Here is a 9,460-nt window from a genome sequence, read left to right on the forward strand (position 1 = left end):
CAGGCCTGGCCCATCCCTACCTGAGCTTCAGGAGTAGCTCTAGAAATGGGGGAAAGGAACCCCACTTTAAAAAATATATATTTTTATTGATTTCAGAGAAGGAGAGTGAGAGATAGAAACATCAATGATGAGAATCACTGACTGGCTGCCTTCTGCATGCCCCCTACTGGGGATCGATCCTGCAACCTGGGCATGCGCCCTGACCGGAATCAAACCATGATCATTGGTTCATAGGTTGATGCTCAACAGCTGAGCCACATGGGTCAGGTGGAACCCCACTTTTACTCTGTCTTAAGCTCCTCATGGGACTGGCTGAAACCATCACACACTTGGCTCCCCACAACCAGGAAGAGCAAGGGCACTGCCCGTAGACATGGGCCTGTGGAGAGGTTCAGTACCCTATGGAGGCTGGCCTGCGCTGGGGAGTCCAGGTGAGTGCAGGCTGGAAGTCATCTTTACTGGCTGTGGGTCCTGAGTCCCATCTCTATGTGGGTTCCAGTACATCCTCGCAGCTCCCCCACCATTTTGGGGGCAAGCCCTGGGTCCTGAGGTCCTGGCACTGGCTATGGTGAGCCCTCTACCACCTGATGCTGAGGCCAGAGCTGGCCTTCTCCACTGCGTGATAGCTCGTGTGCAACAGGCTGCTAGCACGCTCCGAGCCCTCACCATGCAGCCAGTGCTCGTACAGCTCCTGGACCCCAGGCACATCCTCTGGTGCCTCCGTCCTGACCATGCTGTACAGCCTCTCAACATGCTGGAGGAGCTCCTTGCTGGGCATCTCGGGGGCCTTGAGCTGGCCTCCGCCGTTCAAGCAACCTGTGGCAGAACAGGATGGCGAGGGTGAGGGCATGGTCATGGGGAGGGTGCTCGCACCAGGACTAAAGGACCCCACAAAGGGCCCCTGCACCATCCGTGAGTGGGCCTGCTGAGAATACCTGAGGGGCAGGCCATGACCTCCACATAATGATATGGGCAGCGCCCTCGCTTGAGCTTCTGCACCAGGTTCTGGATGTTACGAAAGCCATAGGCCGCAGCGAAGTGCAGCAGGACTCGGCCTTCACTCTCCAGCGTCACCTCCTGGAAATCCTTGTTCCTGGGGGCCAGAGACCACCACACTCAACCTCACCCACAGGCATGATTGTCAACCTTACCAGCTCCCAGTGAAGGACAGTGACGGAGAGGGAGGGCAGAAAGCTTAATTCCACAAGTCAGCAGGTGACCCCACCCCAGCCTCGGTTTCCTGATCTGTAGAATGGGAACCCCGCTTCCCAAGGATGGCCATGTGGTGAAGTGAGGTCAGACACAAAGCCCTACCCGCCTTCTGTGAGATGGGATGTCCCAATAGGACATCCTGTGCTGGGTCCACCACCCTGCCACTACTAGCTTCTCGGGTCTCTGGACTGCCATGGGGTGGGCAGGACACCGACCTTTACAATAGGAAGATCAAGGCCTGGAGAGTTCCGGCCACTCAGGGGAGCCAGAGAGGAGGATCAGCTCCTGTCCAGTGACTCGGGATCTGTGCCAAACCCAGCTCACTGTCTTCCGCCAAGCCCACCTCAGCAAGGGGACCCAGGGCCGAGGCTGCCCCAACCTTAGCCCTTCCCACTGACCTCAGGGGTTTGTAGGTGACCTCATCTACATGGATTCCAAAGAGCTCTTGGGCTGCATGCCGGAACACGTGCTCCAGGTAGCCCCCGGAGCCCCCACCTCGATGGCTGGTGGGCTCCTGCACAGACACGCTGCTGAACCTAGGGAGGAGAGTCAGGCCTCAGGGGGCAGCAGGGCTGCTATCTGCTGCGGCTTCCAGGTGACCTCTGTCTCTCATGGTTGAGGGGGTTTGCTTTCTAAGTGGAACTGAGTCACAGACCCCTGGGGGCTCTGTTGGTGTGTCAGGAGGTGGGAGAACACTGGCCCCCTCCACTGAGTCACCTGGGTCTGGTGAGCTCAGACCTATATCAAGTTGGTGTCATTTCTGATGACAGCCACCTTTGTGGACACCAAGACAGACCATGGGGCAGGCATGGAACCAACCAGAAGGAAGCTATAGTGGAAAGAGGGGGGGAGGGGGACACTGCCCATTACCACGTGCTTTTGCTGCCTGCCAGGACACCTGTGACCCCCAATGTCGACAGTGCCCCGACACCGAATGTCTGTTCATCCCTTCCACGATGGTAGGTAGTGACTTACACACTGTCCAGGGGGGCTGGCTCCAGTTCTGACAGTGAGACCCCTTCTTCTTCCAGCAACTTGAAAACTTCTCCTGCAACAGAATCACAGCACAGATGCTCATCAGCTTGGATTTCAGTAAAAACAGAGAATGTCAAAGAACACCACATGATCTGCATCCCTAGCAACCTGTAATTTGTCACCTAGGCCTGGATGTCCACCTGCTGGCTTGTGGGTAGAGGACAAACCTGGGCACAGGGGTGAAGACGACTCCACTTCTGAAGACCATCAGGAGGGCCCGGAACTGCACCACCCTCAGTGACTGGGTGGGGCTCAGAATGCCCCGTTCCCAGGTGCTCCACAGTCGTGTGCCATCTGGGCATGTGCTTATGCATGGAGACCTTCCTGTTTGAGTTCTCCAGCATTTATTTATTTTTCTTCTTTTTTTTCTCTCTCTCTTTTTAAATTAAAAAAAAAGTACTTGGAGACACTGCGAGACTGCTCAACTCAGAAATGGGATAATCAATGTGAGCCAGAAGGCTGACAAAACTCTCCACCCATCTCCTTGTACAGATTTTATATATATATATATATATATACTAGAGGCCCGATGCATGAAAATTCATGCATGGGTAGGGTCCCTAGGCCTGGCTGGTGATCAGGGCTGATCTGTGGGGCAACTGGCGGGGCAATTGGAGGGGCCCCTCTGGCACCCACCTTGGCTGGCCTGGGGTCTGTGGGCTGGGGGCAGCTCCTGCGTTGAGCATCTGCCCCCTAGTGGTCAGTACACAGCATAGCTACCAGTCATCCTGCCTGTCATTCTGCTATTCAGTCTATTTGCATTTTAGGCTTTTATTATATAGGAGATATATATATATATATATATATATATATATATATATATATATATATATATATATATATATAATTTCAGAGAGGAAGGAAGGGGGGGGGGAGAGAGAGAGAGAGAAACATCAATGATGAGAATCACCAATCAACTGCCTCTTACACAGCCCACACTGGGGATCGAGCCTGCAACCCAGGCATGTGCCCTGACCGGGAATCGAACTGTCACCTTCAGGTTCATAGGTCGACGCTCAAGTGCTGAGTCACGCTGACTGGGCTGTACAGACTATTTTAGAGCAGACACTGGTGGTGCTGGGAGACCAGTCTGCTTTAGGTCCCTAAGACAGGACAGCTGTAAACACCAATCAGGCTCTGAGGGAGGGCCCCTGCCTCATGCTAGGCCCTGAGGTGCTCTGCACACAGGACGACAGCTCTAGCCAGAGCCTGGGGGCAGTCCTAGGCAATGCCAGCCTGTGCCCTGGGCTTGGGGAACCACACCTGGAGGTGCAGGGGCTCAGGGTGGCAGGACCCACACCTGTCGTGATGACACAATCCACATCTCGCGTCTGGTGTTCCTGGCTAAAAAAGTCAGGTCTGGACGCTTCCAGCTTTTTGTCATAGCAGGGCATCACTGTCACGTGGTAGATCTTGTCGGGGGTCACATGCTGTACGGAGGGAAGTGGAAACGTGGAGTCACTGCCTGACCCCAGCAGCAAAGGAGTCCTATTAGGGTGGAACAGGGTGACCCCACAGGCACAGCCTGAAACAGCCAGGGAGTGGCCACAAGTCTGTGAGTGGGTCCTTGGACACTGCAGGTCTTAGCTCATCTTTCAAGACAATGACACCAACTCACTCACCGCTGGATGTCCGTTACCTGCTGCTGGGCGAAGAAGTCCTTGACCAGGGAGCCCATGACCTGCTGTGGGGACCTGGCGGTGCTGATGTAGGGGATGATGGCGTTCCCATGGGTCTTCTCGGCATAGCAGATCCAGCCTGAGGCCAATTTGGAACAAATGGGGGTGGCTCATAGCTCACCTCTCACTGTGGGCTGTGACATGACATTCTGGGGGTGGACCTACTTGTACAAGGAGTGCCATCCCATTAAAGAACATCCCACTCTATTTCTAGCATCCACGTGATTACTGTCTTGGGGGAACTGAAGTGACTACACGTGACTCTCAGAGCAGAGCAGCTCCTGCCAAAGAGGCCGTTCTGGGCTGACAGAACCTCCTCGCGCCCCCTCCAGCATTCCCACTTCCCACATCCAACTGATCTGGTCAGCAGTGTGAGCACACCTGGGCAGGCAGATGCCAGCATGGGCAAGGCCTGCTTGGAGTTGGCCTGTTCTCGGAATCGCTGCACAAACTCTCGCTGGCTCTCCAGGAGACTGAAGTTCCTCGAGAAGGCGGTATCAAACACATAGTGCGCCCCTGCAAGGTGAGCACCCTTTAGTCCCATGAAGGATGGCCAAGTGTGGGGTGCTGTTGACCATGCCGCCAGGAGCAGGGGGTCTGCCTCCCACAGTGGCCACAGGAAGCACACAGTTCTAGTGTCACAGGACATGCTGTGCTGTGGACAGCCTGTGCTGCTATCTGGGAAGCTTGCGTTTGACAACTGGCTTCCTTCATCTGCACTTAGCATCTGCCTAGGTCATCAGTCTGCACCAGGCTCACCCCAACCTCCTCCCTGCTCCCGGCATACAAAGAGGTCAGCCATTCGATCTGAGCCAGACCCAGAACGGGCCTGGGAAATATGCCTTGATGATAATATTCAGAAACAATACAAAGAGTGGGCGAATTTCAGATCTGGCAGAGTGCAGTCAGGATTCAGATGGCTTCCTCTTAAATGGCACTGCTTCCAAACATCAAGCAAAAACTTCAAGTTAAAGTCAAACGCATAATAGCTTCTGATATTTAAGTTCAGTGATTTGGAGGCGTGAAGAGCCCCCTCTCCATGCCTGTGTTCCAAACCGTAGCACTCACACAAGGTTCCTCACCTACCTAGTTTTTTAAAGAATGCAGTTAACTTCTTGGCCGTGTCTGTAGGATTCAACTGAAGTCTTGCAGCCAGCGATGCGCTGGACTGGGGTGAGACTGAAATGACAACCAGCTTCTGCTGACCAGGAGCCGCTATCTGCAAAGCAAAGGACACACCATTCACGTTGCAAATTTTAAACTGATTCCGTGTGCCAGAGCTGGCGAGAGGGCCCGGCTCCATCGGGGCATGCCATTTTTATGTACACAGAACCCAAAGTTCAGGGCCTGACACTTCACTGTTGAAAGACTGACAAGTAATTCTTTGAGATCCCACTGAGTAGACTGAAAAATGTGGGGGTCACTGGAGACGCAGGACAAACAGTGCCAGGAGAGGAGCTGTCCTGGACAGCATGAATGAAGGATGCTGGGGCTGATGTTGGGTTACATCAGAGTCTCGAAGACTGTCCACCACTTACCTTATTGGCATCTAGAATCTTCCGCAGCTCCTCATGGCTCTGCTGAGTGATGAGCACGGTCTCTGCTGAGGTGACACAGCCACTGCATGCCAGACAGTCGTCCAGTGAGATTCTGGCCCTTTCCAGCTTCCGTGTCCCTCCGTCCTGGAAGCACAAGAACCGGTAAGCAAAGGGCCCCTCAGCATGAGGAAAGAGAGCTCTGAGGACAGCGGGGCCTCCGGGAAACCTCGATTCTCTTGCTCACAACACTGACAACCAATATGACAGTTAGCTGGCTTTATGTGCCAATAAATTTTTAAAAGTTACTTATTTCAGGAGTACTTATACACATTCTAGATTTAAAGAGCACCATCGAATTCTGACTGGTACAAACTCAGCTGGAGGCTGGCGACTCTCCACAGGGCTCCCGAGGGGTTGCTGGTCCCCAGGCTGCATTCATGGGACCATGAGGACAGGAAAATGCCAAAGGCCAGGCTCTGAAAGAGGAAGAGCATGGCAAGGGAGAGGAAAGGAAGAAGGAAAGAGGGCAGAAGGAGGAGATGGTGGAGCCTGTGCAGCGGGCTATACCTGCCCAGTGCCAGCACCTGGAGTTGAGAAAGACACAATGGACAGCAACAAATCAGACTTTGCCAAGCAGAGAACTTGGTATTTGAGTCCAGTATCCAGGCTGAAACTCAGTGACTTTTCTTAGATGCAGATTATCCCAGCTGTGCCCCTTCACTCCTTTTGCAAAAGCAGGCATGGTCTGAACCAAGGCCAGGTGAGCCACAGAGGCCAAGACTGGAACTCTCAGCTAAGTTCACTAGGCCTGCGCTTTGCACAAAGCCACAATTTGATCTCAATACGTATTTTTAGAGTCATATCAGTCTAAAGGCCCGGGATGCAATGCAGTACCAAGCAGGAGGCTGATGAGCTTCCCAACTTACCTCCATATCAAGCACTGCTATTCTGGACAGCAGGACACACTGGCACCCCCACCTCAATTGGGTCCCCTCATTCATGGGACCCCTCCTGAGGTGTCTTTTCCCTAAAAAGAACCCAGTCCCCTGTGCTGCAATAGGTGGGAGCCCTGATGTGTTCACCCTCCTGCACCAAGTTAATAGCCAGCTTTTCCCCTGTAAAGGCTTGATCCACTGTCCATCCCCACCAGGAGTTACCCTGGGGCTCCTCCCCCTGCTTGGAAGGGGTTCCTGGGCCCAGTACACTTGGTGCCTATAGTCCACAGGATGGCACAGAGTTCAAATGGCAGATAGGCGGGGTGGAAATTTTGTTGTTGTTGTTGTTAATCCTCACCTGAGGATATTTTTTTCCATTCATTTTTTAAGAAAGAGTGAAAGGGAGGGAGGGAGAGAGAGAAACATCAGTGTGAGAGACACATCAATTGGTTGCCTCTCTCACGTGCCCAGACCCAGGCAGGAGTTGGAACCTGCAACCCAGTTACATCATGTGCCCTTCACTGTGAATGGAACCCGGGACCCTTCTGAGCATGGGCCGTCACTCTAACTACTGAGCAACATTAGCTAGAGCAGCGGGGTGAATTTTAACACCATTAGATCAGGATTTTGTCATTGTTAATTATACAGGAAGTAGGTACTCACTAAGAACAAGGGGTCTAAATAGGAAAATCTTATGCAATTAGAACTTAGAAACAGAGGCAGAGAGAGGGGAAGATGGGAACTACCATCTCTGCAAAAAGAACCCCCTCTGCAGAACAAATCAAGCTCCATATTCAGCTTCTATGCCCCCGGCCCCTCCCATTCCTGTTCTCTCAGGCTCCCTGACAGTGAGTTTGAAGCGTGAAAAAGGACTGGCAGGAGTGGACGGTCTCGTGGTCACTGCGCTTGTGACTGGGTGGAATGGTGAAACGAGTTTCAGGTCATCCGAGCCAGAACTTACCTGACTCACTTGGAAGTAACTCCCATCATCTTCAATGTGGATCTTAGCCACGCCACTTCCCAGCTTCTTATCTATCTTCATGGGCTTGATGCAGTCCTGTACCAGGAAGAGACCCCAAACCAGGCCTGAGTGGGCAGAGGCTCCTACAGAAGAGGGGTGGGCTCTCATCACTGGGCACATGTTCTAACACCCTGCTGGCACTGAGGGTCACTCTGCAGGTCGCAGTCAATGTAAGGCTGGTGCTAACTGGGCCTGCATGCTAACCTGTCAGCACACACTGCCAACTTTGACCTTTACTCTTCTCAGTGTGACCAGGAGGCGTGCCTCCCACCCCCCCCACCCCCGCCCGAGAGCCAGTGTTACATTGGCTACTAAGAGGAAGCCTAGGAATTGGCAGGAATGCTCTGTCTGTCTGTCACCTCCCTACCTAGTACCCTAGAAAAAAGTTCATTTCTCTCCTCACCTTCCTATCTGTCACATTATCACTAGGAGAACCTCGTTGGCCATGACCTTCCTAAACATGACCAGCCCCAGAAAGACCGGGCAGGAGGCCTGTCCCAGCTCACCCTGCCTTCCCCTCCTCCTCTTGGGACTCAACTATGCGCACCCTCCACCCCCACAAGTCCTGGGCCTGCACAGCTGGTGGCAGTAGATAGGCAGGTACACCAGATAGGAACAAGATCCCTTTCCAAGTGTAGCTGCTGGTCTCCTTTAGGGGCAAGCTCTCTCCTCCTGGAGGGCAATGCCAGTGACCACACACCCTGACATTTACTGGGCAGTCACGTGTGAGATTCCAGCGGACCAGCTCCCCTGCTCTGGCGACTGGGGTGGGATGTCTCACCTGTTTACACAGAAGAAGCTGTGGCTCAGAGAAGCTTGGCAGGGTCTTCCCAACCCCAGTCCTGAGCCCGCCACTCCCAGCTGGGTGACTGGCGGCTGCCCTATACCCATCTGTGAAGCTCCAAGTGCAGCTTCTATGTCCCCGGGCCCTCCCATCCCTGTTCCAGGTTCCCTGACAGTCAGTGCATGTGAACCGTGAGAAAGGACTGGAGGATGTGGAAGGACTGGCTGACCCCGCACTCCCCTAACCCGGTCACCCTGAGGGCAACATGATAACTGGCTCCTACTTGTCTCTTTGGGCGGGACGGCGAGCCTCCGGCCCCCAAACCCGCGGACTTGGCCTGGGGGGCACAGTAATCCGGTGGGGGCACCGCCCTCCCTGGCTTCGGTTCCCCCCGTAGGTAGGAAGCTGGCCCGAGTGCCGGAGGCCCGATCCCGTTTCTCAGCGGGAGAAACAGACAGGAGACTCTCCCCGCCGCGCACGGCCTCCGCCTATCCGGGCCGACCCACCTGAGACGGCCCTATGAAGTCATCCAGGTCCGTCAGCTGCAGCGCCCCGCTGAAGGGCGACGCCATGGCGGCCATACTACCGTCCGGCGCTGCGCGCAGACGTCACCAAACGGCGCGAAACTACGGGGTGGTTCCGCCACGCTGCCGGAAAGCAACTCGCGCGGCGCGTGCGCGTCTGGCCCTGCGGTCGGACGCCTGGAGGGCGCGCGCCCCCTGCTGGCGGACCAAGTGCCAGACGCGCACGCGCCGCGCGAGTTGCTTTCCGGAGGAGCCAACTTCTTACCCGGCACCTTCCCCGCCCACCGGGCAGGGGCTGAGGGCCCGCGTGGACACGAATGACATGTCCCTCACTCACCCCGTGCTCACCTGCCCGCCAGGTGTGCGGCCCGGGGCCCCCGCCCCGGGAGCTCGCGGAGGCAGCCGCCTTGCTCTACTCGGTCAAGCCTCGCCTGCAGCCCAAGAACTCGGAGGCGCCTGGCACACAGGGCGCCCGTGCCTGAAGCAAAAGAAAGTGACAGCGATAGGGAGCGGGTCCGCCCACTCCGCTGCTCGGGGCAGAGCCTTGGGTCTGGGAGGGGGCCCACGGGGCTCCTTTGAGGGCCTCCACACCCTCTTCTGTTATTTTGGAGACCAGCCTGAGAAGACCCCATTTGCCTGTATGATTTTAAAACCCGGAACACGACTGCTGCTGTCGGGCTCAATTCTTAAACCACTTATTAAACGTGCCAAGTACAGTTATACATTTACTTA

The 9,460-nt window shown here is 54.9% G+C and overlaps 1 protein-coding gene across 3 annotated transcripts; it reads right to left on the bottom strand.

Annotated features, from left to right (window-relative positions):
• Positions 1-108: 108 nt before the first annotated feature.
• Positions 109-9,420, bottom strand: CIAO3 (cytosolic iron-sulfur assembly component 3). Of its 3 annotated transcripts, none has more exons than XM_079760220.1 (11): positions 9,077-9,420; positions 7,361-7,456; positions 5,465-5,608; positions 5,013-5,145; positions 4,308-4,442; positions 3,887-4,005; positions 3,548-3,677; positions 2,188-2,260; positions 1,611-1,748; positions 936-1,093; positions 109-816 (listed from the first exon to the last, which is right to left on the bottom strand). In XM_079760220.1, exons 2-11 carry the CDS (start codon positions 7,439-7,441, stop codon positions 578-580), a joined length of 1,350 nt encoding a protein of 449 aa, XP_079616346.1. In that variant the 5' UTR covers positions 7,442-7,456; positions 9,077-9,420; the 3' UTR covers positions 109-577. The 3 variants fall into 3 exon arrangements, with proteins under 3 accessions (XP_079616346.1, XP_079616347.1, XP_079616345.1); XM_079760221.1 differs by having other exon boundaries at positions 9,066-9,420; XM_079760219.1 differs by lacking the exon at positions 9,077-9,420 and adding an exon at positions 8,711-8,821 and having other exon boundaries at positions 110-816.
• Between the last annotated feature and the right edge of the window lie 40 nt (positions 9,421-9,460).

Source organism: Cnephaeus nilssonii, assembly GCF_951640355.1.
Source record: "Cnephaeus nilssonii genome assembly, chromosome: 2".
NCBI lineage: Eukaryota > Metazoa > Chordata > Mammalia > Chiroptera > Vespertilionidae > Cnephaeus > Cnephaeus nilssonii.

Bases quoted from the DNA above. Each gene is read 5' to 3' on its own strand.
- CIAO3 (XM_079760219.1), bottom strand. From the start codon at position 8,785: ATGGCCGCCATGGCGTCGCCCTTCAGCGGGGCGCTGCAGCTGACGGAC. The intron at 7,457-8,710 runs GTGGGTCGGCCC...TTCCTGGTACAG, and splicing joins ACTTCATAGGGCCGTCTCAG to GACTGCATCAAGCCCATGAA. The intron at 817-935 runs GTATTCTCAGCA...GTTCTGCCACAG, and splicing joins GGTCATGGCCTGCCCCTCAG to GTTGCTTGAACGGCGGAGGC.